General features: G+C 47.4%; 1 protein-coding gene across 5 annotated transcripts in view; it reads right to left on the bottom strand.

The window, feature by feature from the left end:
• FGFRL1 (fibroblast growth factor receptor like 1) overlaps positions 1–12,210 on the bottom strand; it is a 180,407-nt gene extending 168,197 nt beyond the window's left edge. Inside the window, exons 1-3 of one of the 5 annotated variants that reach the window (XM_075054353.1) lie at positions 11,691–12,210; positions 10,647–10,742; positions 10,415–10,524 (exon numbers count right to left, since the gene is read on the bottom strand). In XM_075054353.1, the coding sequence (XP_074910454.1) occupies positions 10,415–10,524; positions 10,647–10,657 (121 nt within the window). In that variant the 5' untranslated portion in view covers positions 10,658–10,742; positions 11,691–12,210. The other 4 variants (XM_075054180.1, XM_075054267.1, XM_075054442.1 and 1 more) reach the window with 4 other exon arrangements.
• Positions 12,211–13,181: the final 971 nt, after the last annotated feature.

The raw sequence follows: 13,181 nt of genomic DNA, 5'->3' as shown, positions 1-13,181 counted from the left end.
CATACATAACAGCACCTTTCAACCCAACTCAGCCTACCCAAAAACACTTGGAGGCTCAGTTATCATCTTCTTCCTACCCAACCTCCCCAGCACCTTGCCGGCTCAGGAAGCGCCAAATATTTCCCCCTGAAGGCTCACAGCTATTACTTAGAATTTAAATGGGAAGCCACAACACCTCTCTACACGCTGGTAGTTCTTAAACTTGGTGCTCGGTTTGTCCCGAGACCACTTCTCCCTCCCACCGCTAATTCAACTTCCACAGAGAACAATGCTGCTGGTTTGTGGCCACAACAGATTTATTCCCTCCTTCTAGCAGCTTGCACCACCTGTACCTTCAAGGGGCCGTAGCTGCTTGAAGCGAATGGTTCCTTCTGGTTTCTGGGAATAAAAGGCTGCCCTCCATAATCAGGGTATTGTTCTCCCTAAATGGACCCAGACTCTGTAAACACGCTCCTCTGCACAGCACTGGGAGGGCGACTGCGAGCGTGTGTACATGCAGGGAATGTGTCTTGTTCTAAAAACCAGTAAATTATGTTAATTCATTTCCTCTGCCTAAACAGTGGTAATAAACTTTGGGAAAGGAGGAGGAAAATGTAAACAAGAGTCAATTACAAAAAGGTGAGGGGGAGAGGTAACCGAATAACTCCACCAAATGTCTCCTTCGGGAAAGGACATTCACATTACAGCTCGGATGGGCTCCAGGCAGCCCTCCCTCCGTCCCGCTGGAGGTGTAAATGGGACTGTAACAATTTCTTTCTTTTTTTTTTTTGTGATAAGGTTTCAGCCTGTTTTCACGAGTTCAATCTTGGAAGCTGGGAAACGAGCCCCCACCAGCACCCTGATCCACGGCGAGTACATCCCCGGGGGCTTTGCTCTGCATGTGATGTGAGCACTCTGGTGACTGAAGCCAATACGAACAGTCAGAGCCTATTTGTAATTTTCTAACAGGAAAATAATTTCACTAGGCAAACTACCATGCTTTGACTCAAAACCCTGATTAGCACAGTTTGAAAACAGGGCAGCATACTGTTCTGGGAATTAACTTGCTTGACCCCTAGTCTATAATGGCACTCAAATAATCTGTGAGTCAGACGAAGTTGAAAAACTCTTGGAAGACCACACTGAAAGAATTTACTGGATTTATTGGATTTTCTAGGATAAAAGAAAAATAAGCCTCAAACTCCACTTAGCTAGTCTGTGGTCTTCAGAAAGACAAGCTTTTTCTCCTGACACTATCTAGAAGAGGAACGCTGCCTACGCTGAGCAGCACTTTTTGGGTCTTTCTCTTTTTTTTTTTTTTTCCTTCACTGGAAACACTCAGTAAATAGTAATAAGTATTATAAATATACAGGTCTATTGCTGTGACTACTTTGAGTAGCACCTTGCTGTTTTCTTCCTTGGGATCAGTGGTAAAACATGGGGAAAAGGGACAGACTTCCATGCCTGTGAATCTACAATCCTCTTCCCAACAGGAGTACTCACGGAGAGAAGAGCCCTGAATTGAACTTCAAAGTAAATATCCTGAGTCTACTTTACCAACTGCAAAGGACTAGTCTGGTATTTCCAATGAACTTCCAATGACAGGAATAATCCTGTATACGTCACTATCACAAAATACTGTTTGAAATCCTGCAAATCCTCTAGCCTACCCCTGTTTGAGCAAGCAGGGAATCAGGAAAAGCATTCTGCCTTAGTGATACAAGCAGGACCTTGCTCTAGTCTAGATAAAACACTGACCCATCCCTACCTTATGGTTTCTCTGGCCCCTGAGCAAAATGCTCTGACTAGCCTCTACCACTTCTTTGTGTCTCTTTGTGTCAGAAACAATAGATGTGTGCTGAGAGCAGTGGCAAACATTTTCAGATAACAAATCCGGCAATTAGAAATCAACTGTCCAAAGCCAGTTCCCCTGCATATGCAAATATCTCCCTAATAGGTTTACGATTCCTTGTCAGTCAAATCTGTCAAGGAAAAGTAAACACCTGTCCTGGCTATGATTAAGTTGAAAGGTCCACTCTCATTAGGCCTTAAGGAAATTCACCCCTGGCAATACTGCATTTCTGATTGGTTGTGAATACCAGGAGGAGGAAAGATACTCATCAGCTCTGATCTGTTAATCTAGTTTTATATTAACTATTGCAGATGACGATGAACCCTCCCATGGCTGGTGCCACGCTGTACAGAACTGAAACACAGCCTGGTCTTACGAGGCCCCAATTTCTGCTCTCTGGTAGGATTATAAATTTAAATCCTACTCACAGCTACTCAGCCACAACTCACTGAACCTAAAGGGACTATCACCTTTGTAAGAGAGAGCAGTATCTGACCCTGAATATCAAAATATTAAACAACTTATCAGAGCACAGAGCCTGATCTCCATATGCTGGTGGAGCTGGCAACTCTTCTCCCAGTTTCCTACTTTAAACTGCCCAAAAATACATTAAACGCTTCCTAATATTACTTGTCTCACTAAAGAGACGCTATGATTGCCACAAAAATGTTGTGTTAACCTGCAGAAGAACACAAAAGATTTTGATCCACCCAAAAGGCGAGCGAGAAGGCTCACAGCATCCTCTCTCAGAAGGGTATCCATACTCTGCAGAAGTTTTAACCACCAGTTTTATATTGACTGGTCGATGCCAAACAAGCGTTCTTCCTTCCACAGAGAGCCTGCAGTATCCCTGGGGAGATATTCCACAACGTCCAGAGGTTTACCCTGTTATTCATTAACCCTTCCATCCTTGACATGCAGTTCATGCACCTGTAACTCGTCTGACACTTGTCATTGCTTAACCAGTGTTAACAGATCTGAATAGGGAAGAACAACCACTGAGAAAAAATAGCTTCCTCAATTACTACAACTCGCACAAATCTATTAGTCAAGAAGAAAAAGGAGAAGAAACCGCTTCACAGTGCTCCAGCCTGTGCAGCAGCCTAACTCCAGTAGTTTGGCTTTTTGAGCGCTGGAAGGCTGGTGAGGCTGAGTAACTGTCCCTTCTCCCTACTTTGGGGTTGATTTGGCCTCATCCCATCCACTTCTGTCTAGAAAAAGGAAGATTTAAATCCATACAAGGCAGTAGTAAAATACTAGCTACCCCAAGGAAAAAGAAACTTTTACAAGAGAATGCTTCTACTCGGAGTCACACATTTCTCAAAAGCCAGTTAAGCATCAGACCTGTACCTAATGATGAGGAGGCACCTGGGAGGACATAGGTAAAAAACGAAATACAGCACAGATTTGGAAAAGCCGCATCCCAACATCCTCTTCAGAGCACACACACTGCCCACTGGAGACCCTCTCCCAAGGCTTGGCTGCACCAGGCCTCAAGAGCAGCAATATACTAATCCGGCCTAAATTTTCTCTCGGAGGTTGGCTAACGCTTGCATTTCCCTCCACTTCCTCCTCCAGCTCTGTCCCTCTCCCGAATATCTTGTTCTGGGCAGAACTAGCAAGCCCACAATTGCCACGAAGAGTCTGCACGACACCAGTACCAAACTCTTACAGTCACCAGTTCACTGGGCATGCGCCAGCAAACCCAACAAGTAGCATATGAATTTAAAAAAAACGCTTATTGCACAAATTAAGTCCGCATTTCTGCATTTGTCTGCTGTTCCTGTGTTTTTATCTAACATGGACAAATACTGACAGCTCCTAAAATACCCACCAAAGTCAACACCACCCAAGTGGCATCTAGGGTATGACACCTCTTGCATTACTCACTTCTCAATCACTTGACAGGGTACCCAAGATTGTGTAAAACTTTCATGAAATAAATTTACCAGACATAAGGAGAGGTGATTTTGGGTCCCGTCAAACTAGAAGGCACTCGTAGAGAGGCTGAGAATAGAGGTGCAGCAGTCCTGAGAAATATTAACCTGCTCTGAGAAGCCTCTGTTCCCAATTTACATTTTTCTTCCCTTAGTGAAGCTCAAAATTAAGTTTGAACACATAATGGAAGAAGTAGCCCGGAGTTCCTGGCTGAATTTCTTCCTGAAAATTGGAGAGGTTGGGATGAAATAAAGAGGTTAGGTTATGTGCAGCACTGCTGGATACTGTGTTTCTACTGCAATACAATGGGGAGACTGTGTACTCAGGGTAACCAACCAAACTCCATGAAGTCCGTGTTTATTTGACTCAGAAGGTGGGGAAAAAAAAAAAATAAAATAAAATCAGGTATGTGAATGGATTCAGCAGCAAATGGCATATATTAACTTGTTAAGTAACACTCAGGCCAGTCTTCAGCCCCTCCACACCTAAGAACACCGCCTGTAGAACGGCATCCTTTCTTTGGGGATAAACCCCTCTGCAGCGACCCAAAGTTAAAGCAATGAATTTCCACATTGCTTTCAGCCCTGGCAGTGCACGCTCCAGCCACCAGCCAGCGCTCGCAGTGGGCAGAAGCAATGTGTTTCTAGAATTAAAAAATTGAGTCCAAGCTGTCCAGTCAAGCAGGCGAATGGCAGGATCCAAAATACCACGCTTAGCCCACACCTTTTCTGCTGTCGTACATGAGGGATCCAATACAGAGGTCGATAACACAGATAATCTGTGCAAGTCATCATTCAGGGATGGATCCAAAGGCCATGAGAGCGAGTCGAGTCAGGGCACCAACACTCACAGGCTCCGTATCAGGTCCTAACCTGTTAAAGCTGGCATGGGCTGCATCTGCTTATCTCATATGACATCGGGGCAGCAGGATGAGATTATTCAAGCTTATTTTTGGAAATACTTTTCTTTTACCTTAGTACCACAGCTGCTACAACTGAGCACCAGACTCAATAGGCTTGCACCAGACAGTGGTCTTCACAAATCCTATGTTCACACTGGCTCCACTCTTAAAAAAACTCCCTTATATGACCAAAAATGTTCAACCTTGGTGCAAAAGATTAGGACAGGTCACCACAGTTAAATACATATGGAGGCATTATTATTAGAGAAAGCTCCAAGTCAAGACTGATTACAGAGAACAAGAAAAGGGATAGAAATCCAAATTATATGTTCAAAACAAGAACAAATGCATTTCAGCTTGAGCAGCCCACCAGAAAACACACGAAGAGGTCGGATGAGAGACAACTCCTTGAAACAAGACAAAATGAGCAGGATAATGAAAGGAAAGCAAGAAAGGAGCATTTCCACCAACTCCTGTAATGCCGGGATACATTTGCATGGACCCTTTGAGCAGCATGATTTTACAAGTCACTGCAGACACAAGTAGGAGTTTCGTATCTCAGGAAAATCAGAAAGCTGCACTGGTTCTACTCCCGCTGAATAAATAAAGCTATGACTAAAGATTGTGGTTTGGGGGTTTTTTGTTTGTTTTTTTTTTTTAAGTCAAACTAGGTACAAGAGGACTTCTGCATTATTATTTTCCCCTTTCAGTGGAAATTTTTATCTCTTCTTCTCAATAATTAATCCAAAAATGCACAGCCAGACAGTGACCATCTCTGCTGCGTTCACGCTATTCCATAACAAGTATTCTGCGCAGACCCAGATGTACCAGCGTCGCTCGTGGTGAGACAGCCACTCAAAAAGGAATTATCAGATGGGTCATTGGAAAAGATCAGCTCTATCAGCCAATTCATGCCAGATGACAAACCTCACCTTTAGTTAATAAATTAGTACCAATGGTCGCAAACCTTGAAAAGCAGGTTCCTACTTGCTAGCAAGTGTCACTTTGGTTTTTTGTTTTCGAATGACATTTTTTTCCTGAAAGAACCATTTTTCTGTAATTTCTCAAGCGCTTCCTCACAGCACATGAAAGTCTCTTCTGTGGCTGGGAGTCAGACTTTGGAGTCTATCCTTTGCTATGTAGAAGTTCATCACAGAAAAGACGTATTTTAATTTGCTGCTTGCGTCTTTTAATGAAGGTCAGAGAAACATATGGACTTGGAAAACAAAGTTATAAAAACTTTAAGGAAAATCTAAATGTATTTGAGCAATTTGCCGAGTTTTGTAATATTCCTAATAAAAAAAAAATAAAATCAACCCTAATTTTCCAGTATGACGCACACTGTATTTTATGTTTAAACTCAGCCTCAATTTAAAGCAGCCGACAGCCTCAGAAGAAGGGAGGAACCGGGGTTTAAAAAAATAACCAGGATTTTCTTAGATCGTCATGTTGACTCTAGGTACAAGTCATGCTGACAGATTATTCATGAGCAAGTTCCCCAAGAGCATGATCCAAGAAATGCCCCAAACTTAACCAGAAGATATGCAGTGACTTACATAAAATCTGAATCAGGCTGTTAGACCTGAACATGCTTCCCTTTCACAACTGAGAAATTACCTAATCCTTACATCTGGTAACAACCATTCAACAAGAATAAAGGAGTAAAATGGAAGCCAACAACCATCTTTCTTATATTATCGCTATTTATCTTTTCCACGTTTACTACCATTCACTCCTAGAAACCCCAAAGTTACAGAATGGTGAATATGTTCACCAGAATGAAGAACTCCTCTCCCAAGAAATAAAAAAAACTTCTAGCATCCTATTGACCTTTCTCCAATATTCAGAGAAACAAAAATGGCACAGAACATTATTTCTGCACAAAACCACTGCATTTTGAGGTGGCCCCATCAGCAAATACCCTGTAAAGCAGGCATCTACCAGGTTTGCAAGCCAAGTGTCCCACAGAGAAGTGCCAGAGCAGAAAGCAATTAAGGTCCCATTCTTCCCCTCCCTACGCAATGCACCGAAAATGAAATCAACATCCAAACTAATTAGTTTCCAGCAGAATATCAGTTTACTCGCTAACAGGAGGGTTGTTACCAAAAACTTCTAAACATACCATACGAAATCTTGCTTAAGCCACGGGACCAAGCCAAGCACATCCCAACGTTACCATATACGGTCACCAAAGCGAATACGATGGCAACTTGACAGATTCGGAACAAATATTGTGTTGTGTGTCACTGAGATAACATAGGCAGGAAAATATCAGATTGTATTACCTGTATCCGACCGGAGGTGTGGAGTGGTAGGAGCTACATTGCTGCAGGACATAGTCAGTAAAGGTTAGTGACCCAAGATGGCATTCATCCCCGCGGAGGAGGGCCAGGGCAGGACGCTGAGGACTTTTATGCCCAGCATAGGGCTGCTTGGAGAGAACAGGAATGGAGTGACAACAGGGACGAGCCACCAGACCTGCGTTATTATCCCAGGTTCAGGGCTGATGCTATCCAGTGCAGCTGGCAACAGGGCTGAAGCTGCCACCCTACGCCCTGGCTGTCAGCTGGAAGGCATGGTCCCTCTTAGAAAACCGCAGCACGCAGGTTTTGTTCTCAAAGAGTGGATCTTGTGCACACAGAAGTCCTCGTCTTCACCCACAAGGGAAAGAAGGGGCTTGGATATTTACCAAAATAGCTCCTGAGGAAGACTTTTTTTTGGTACAGTCTCCCTCCAGGAGATCTTAGCCTGGAATAAAATTGGCCGCTGAAGGAGTTATTCCAGATTAAGTTTTTTGGGAGGGTTATTCCAGTGCATTTGCAGGTGTAGACAAGCCCTTAGCCAAAGTCTTTAAATTTCGGCCCCAAAAGCATTGGTTCAAACTTAGCCAGAGCTACCTCATCCTTCATCCCTCCAGACACAGCGAGTTCTGCACCTGGCCCCCTAAAATCAGACCTGCGCTCTGCTTTGCATGGATTCTTTAAATGTATTGCCTCTTTCTTAAGAGTTTATCTTGGTTTGCTAAGATATCCACTTTTTTGCAGCGTTTTGTACCTTGGCGATGTGACACATTGGGTCACAAGAAGGGACAGAGCCAGTAGGCACAGCTCCGAACCTGGAAAAACATCCCTGTTTGCCGGGGGGGGGAAATAAAGTTGCCGCATTAGCCCAATCGGTCATCTCTGCGGAGCCCTTTGCCTTAAAAGGCATCACCTAAATAAAGATGTAAAAATAATACAACGTAACATTTAATGCAAGATTGCAGCTGAGCACTCAACTGTCAGGAAATATCGAAGCCGGAGCGCGTGGGCAACTTAACTCTGCCCCCTTGTGCAAATGCACTACGGCACAGCCCTTCCCCGAACACGGGCACGCAATCAGCCAGCTCCAAATTAACATCCTAATTCCAGCACAAGCTACTTTTGCCTAATATGAGCAGAAGAGAAGGACCAGCGCTTTCACAGAGAGCCTCCTCAGCCACTTTCCTTGCTTGATTGCAAGCCAGCGAGCACCTTTTTAACTTCTGACGCCTCAGATTAGGAGGCGTTGGCACGCTTTGGGCCACACACGTCTAATTTGCAATCGAGATACAGATATTAAACGCTGTTTGGCCAAAACAAAGAGCCCTTCTTCCTCCAGAGAAAAGCCTCACGACCTCAGGCTGAGATTTGGCCAAAGGACTGTCTATAAAACCCAAGCGACTGGAACAGGTAGCATTTATACATCTCCAGTGGCCGAACCCACTGTATGATACATTCGGAAAAAATCCACGGGGATGTGAAAAACCGGGCACATTTTTCCGAGAATCTGAAATTATCCCAATGTAAATATCTAATAACTGGGGATATTCAACAGCACAAAATAAGGTTGCAACGTGCTGGAGAGCGTCTCACCTCTGCTCACTTACGAGTTTGATCTTTCATCTACGTCCTCCACTATCAAGAGTACTCTCAACATCAAGAGGTGCAAAGCAGGATTTAAATGTTAGGGGTTTGTCTATTTTTCTTACAGCAATGACACCTTTTTCTTCTTCACTTTCCCTCCCTTGATATCAGCACGTGAATGAATGACATTTTTCATGAGTTTGGCCCTGGTTTTTAAACTCTGTTTCTACATCATTTTAAATAACCAGGACCATTGCTCCATCCACTTGCAGGATGGATTTTTCCAGCTCTGAAAAGAGTTCAAATAACCCAATTACCAATATGATCCTATCAAAGTTATATTATAAAGGCCTTTCCCTGGGAAAAATGATGATGTCCTGAAATTACCGCTGTTAATTTTCTGTCGCTTCTTCACACGACAACAGCTCACGGCACTTCATTTTCCAGGGGCAATAAAAGAGTACAAGCAAGACAAGTGCAAACCAAATTTAAACAGGGTCAGCCAGTAAAGCAGCCGATACTCCGCTCACGACAGAGACAAAAATCTTTTTGTCTTCTCCTGCCCACTTCAGATCTTTTCCGGAACTCCACCAACTTCTCAGGTCCATTGCAATAATATACATCCATGAGGTCATCTTAATTCATACACTGCTGCCCATTGCCTACAACTTAAACTGAGTCTCCATTGTAAACCTTGCCTGGAATTCAGACTTGCAGGACTTACAGCCTATATACTGTTTTCTTTTTCATTCAGCTTCCAGCCGAATCATTTTATAGTGCTTTTGCCTCCATAAAATATTTGCTTGGGAGCCAATGCCAAGAAGGAAAAAAAAGCAATGCACTAACCAAACCTTGGGTTTTTTGAGTAGCACTCCCCCTCTCCTTTCCCACCCTCACCCCCAAGGTTTATTTTTGGCAAGTTATGGCCCAAGTGAAGGGCAAGTTTAAACCTTTTAATTCGCAACTCCATGGCACTGGGTGATTTAAAGGTCTTTCAACAATTCATGGAACTCTGATACTGTTGGGAATTGCAGCTGGAGCAATCTGCATCCTAAAGCCATACCCCCATTCTCCTGGAACAATGCAGCCCCTCCTTTGTGACCAGAGCCAGGGGAGCTGAAAGCATGGTTTCTCATTCAGGCTTTCCAAGGACAGCACCCACCAAGGTACGACACAGGCAAGAGCGGAGAAAAAGCCACCGCTCCTTCCACTCTGATCCCAGAGCTTTGCTGAAAGCACCTTCTCGTAAAGAAACTTCTTTTTTTTCCACCCCCACCCCCCTCCCCGTCACTCCCAGGTCAACGTATTTCAATTTGTCTCTGGTAGGATAACCTGTTTATTGAAATCTGATCAACTGCTGGAGTCCCAGCGTTAAAATACGCTCTCGCTGTTGGGAACTGTCATTTGTCTGTCACCGAGGAAGTTAATGGATGTGTTTGTTTAGTTTGCTAGTGGGAATATACAGGGCAGAGGCTGGAGGGATTACAGGAGGGGAGAGGTACTTCTGATCCACAGAGGAATGCAGTTGCTTCTCTTTAAAATTGTCTGTGTATTTTTACCCATGCACGAGAAAAGCCCCTGGAAGTTCACCTGCGCCTAAGAGACCTCAGCAAACCCGGAGCGACCCCGCTCCATCCAAACCGACGGCCCCGAAACACGCAGGTAAGGAGGCACCACGCGTGGGTACGAGCCCGCGCCCCTGCGCAAATAAGCGACGGGCAGGGGACGAGTCCGTGCTGACAGCAACTCCCTTGTGGGGTCCTTCCGAGGGCACCACGGGTGTTTGCGGAGCACGAGCCCAGCGGGGCAGAGGGAAGGGTACGAGTCGCAGAGCCTTTGCAGCAAGCGCGGTCTCCTTACCTCTCGCCGAGTCCGAAAACGCAATTATCCCTGCGAAAAGGAGCGCGAGCTGCAATTCCATTTTGAAAACCAGATCCCTCCGTATCGTACAGGCTACCGTCCTCTCAGACCTGGAGGCAGAAAAAAGGAGAGCAAAATAACTACTGGGGACAAAACCCCCAAACTTTTGCAGAGTTTTAAAACCCATCGTGAAGACTTAAGAGCAGAAATGGCAAATGAAAGGGAAACGTACTTGTAATTCATTCCTTGGCGCTCAGCAAGTAAAACTTTGCCCTCCTCTCTGCTTTAGCCTGATATAAATCAAGAATCCACTGAGGCCAGTAAGCTCCTGTAAGTTTACAGTTAATGCATAATTCTTTGGTATCCTGTACAGAACCAGTCTGGAAGGCAAACAAAACACTAGCAAGTGGCCATAAAACAAGATTTCAGGTTAACAATTTGTGGAGGAACTTGGGGAAGGGGGAGGAGGAATGTTACCTCTCCCATCAGCAGCCCAGAAAACTTTGTGTTGCTGCTTCAGTGCCCCTCAGACAGGCTCCGCTCTGGGTACGCGCCTTCCTCCGCTCCGCAACTTCTCCCAACAGCTCTGATTTTTCCTTTCCCCTTTCTCCCCCCCCTCCAAGCCCCACTTGTTCCCGTGTGCTGCAGAGGTGCGTCCCGAAGCAAAACCGCACTTAATTATCCAGATTCTTGAAGATGCCTTCGCCGTGATACGCAAAACCGGGGGTAGATCAGGTTTACATTAATTACACCCTGTTCTCCTCCTAAAACTCTCACTCTCTAAACACTGTCTGAATTCCTCACCCTTGTAAACTCCCCGGTTGAAACACTCCGTGCCCCCAGGACACGCAACAACCCGTGTACAGCATCCAGCAAAGCAAATAGGGACCCTTTGCCATTAGCTTCCCAATTTCCAGCGGGGAGCTGGGTGCGGAGGGAGGCAGAGGAGGGAGGGAAGGCGCCGGGGGCGGTGGGCGGCCGGGGGGGGGGGGTTTGCTCCTCCCGGGGCAGGACCCAGGGCCCCGCGGCGGCCGGTAACGGGATATTCGCAACCAGGAATTGGGGTCGGGGAAGGGAGACTGGGGGGGAGACGGGGATGGGAATGGGGTAAAGGGGGGGGGGGAGGAAGGACACCCGGAGCGATGCCACCTGGTGCTGCCCCCTCGCTTTGGGGCAAGCCCGGCGGCTCCCGGCTTTGGGTTAGTGACTCCCCGAGCCAGGCGGGGGGTCTCCCGGCCATGGGGGGGGTGGAGTGGAGGGGGGGGGGGGCACTTACCTTGGCTGCTGCCGGGGCTCTAGCAGCGTACGCTGGAGCCCATCCCCGCCGCTCGCCGCCTCATGCCCTCCGCGGCCACGGCGGCCGGCGGGGCGCTCCGCCGCCGGCTTCTACCTCATCCCCCCCCCCCCGCTCCCCGGGGGGCGGGTGAGGACTGCCCGCTGCTTTTGGGGTGCCCTCCCCACGGAGCGGCTTTCTCCCCCCCCTTCACCACCGGCTTTTTACCAACGCTCCCCTTCCCCTTCGCCCCAGAGGCGATTTTTTTCCCCCACTAGGGAGCCACGGGCGAGGAGCTACGGAAAAGAGGCGGGGGGTGGGGGGGGTGGGGGGGGAGACCTCGTAAAATTCTTTTTCTTGCTTTCCGGGTGGGGCTGAGCGTGTGTGTGCGGGGAGGGACAGCGAGGACCTGACAGATCGGCCGGGGCTCCGCAAGCCGCGGGATGCCCGGTGATGCCGTCCCGCGGCTCGCCCAAGCCGGAATCCCGTTTAAGGAGCGAGGGGAGGAGGGGAAAGGGGCTGGGGAAGGGAAGGGGAGGGGAAGGGGAGTAAGGGGGTGGGGGGGGAGTTGGGGATTGGGGAGGGGGGGGGGGGAAAGAGAAAGAGCCGGGGCGAGAGAAACGAGCGATAAAGCAACTTTTCCCTGCAGGGCTTTGTGGCTGTGGGGGCAGAGCCGCCGAGGAGGGCGGGGCGGCCCCGCCCCGCTCCGAACTTCGCACCAATCCCCGCCAGGCCCCGCCCGCCCACCCCCGGCAGCCCCCGCCCACCCTCGCCAGGCCCCGCCCACCCCCCCCCTTAACCCTTTGCGGGAGCGGGCGGAGGGAACGATCGGCGCCCGGCCGGGCTCCCCGGGAAGGCTGGGAGCGTCGGAGCCCGCCCCAGGCACCCCACAAAGCCGTCGTTTGCCAAACCAGCCCTCCTGTCGAGGCAAGGGGAGAGAGCCCCGGAGGAGGGAGGGAGAGGCTGGGGTCGGCTCCGCCGGTTTTGGTCTCTGGGTTTGGGTGCGAAGCGTGCCAGAAAGGGACTGGGCTGAACTAAACTCAACCGACTGGAAAATAAACTGTGGAGAGGTCTGCTCCGTAGATTAACTGTTATAGTTATTTATTATTTACTTTCAAACGGGACCGGGCTGATGCCTTTGCTCTTACAGCAAATTACCCTCTGCACGGGATAAAAATCAACCCGGCAGAATTCACCAAACAGACTAAACAAACGGCAAGAAAAACAGCTGCCTCAATAGCTATGCTTTTATATCTGGGGAGAAACATTGTTACCGTTGATGTTATTGTTTATTAGATCTCTTATTTGATATGCTCCAGCACGGAGGCCTCCTTGAAAATGAAGCTGTCTCAATACTAATTCAATGTGATAGGCACCGGGAGAACCCCTAAACCCAAGCCAAGAAGTCGTCTGAACATCCATCTCATCCATTTTGTTAGGATTATAAAATCACACCCTCTATTATTATTATTATTACTACATATTTTTACTCAG

The sequence above is a fragment of the Buteo buteo genome, chromosome 1, assembly GCF_964188355.1.
Source record: "Buteo buteo chromosome 1, bButBut1.hap1.1, whole genome shotgun sequence".
In the NCBI taxonomy this organism is placed as follows: Eukaryota; Metazoa; Chordata; class Aves; order Accipitriformes; family Accipitridae; genus Buteo; species Buteo buteo.
The sequence above is the reverse complement of the archived record's forward strand: the minus strand, read 5'-3'. Positions and strand labels throughout refer to the sequence as shown.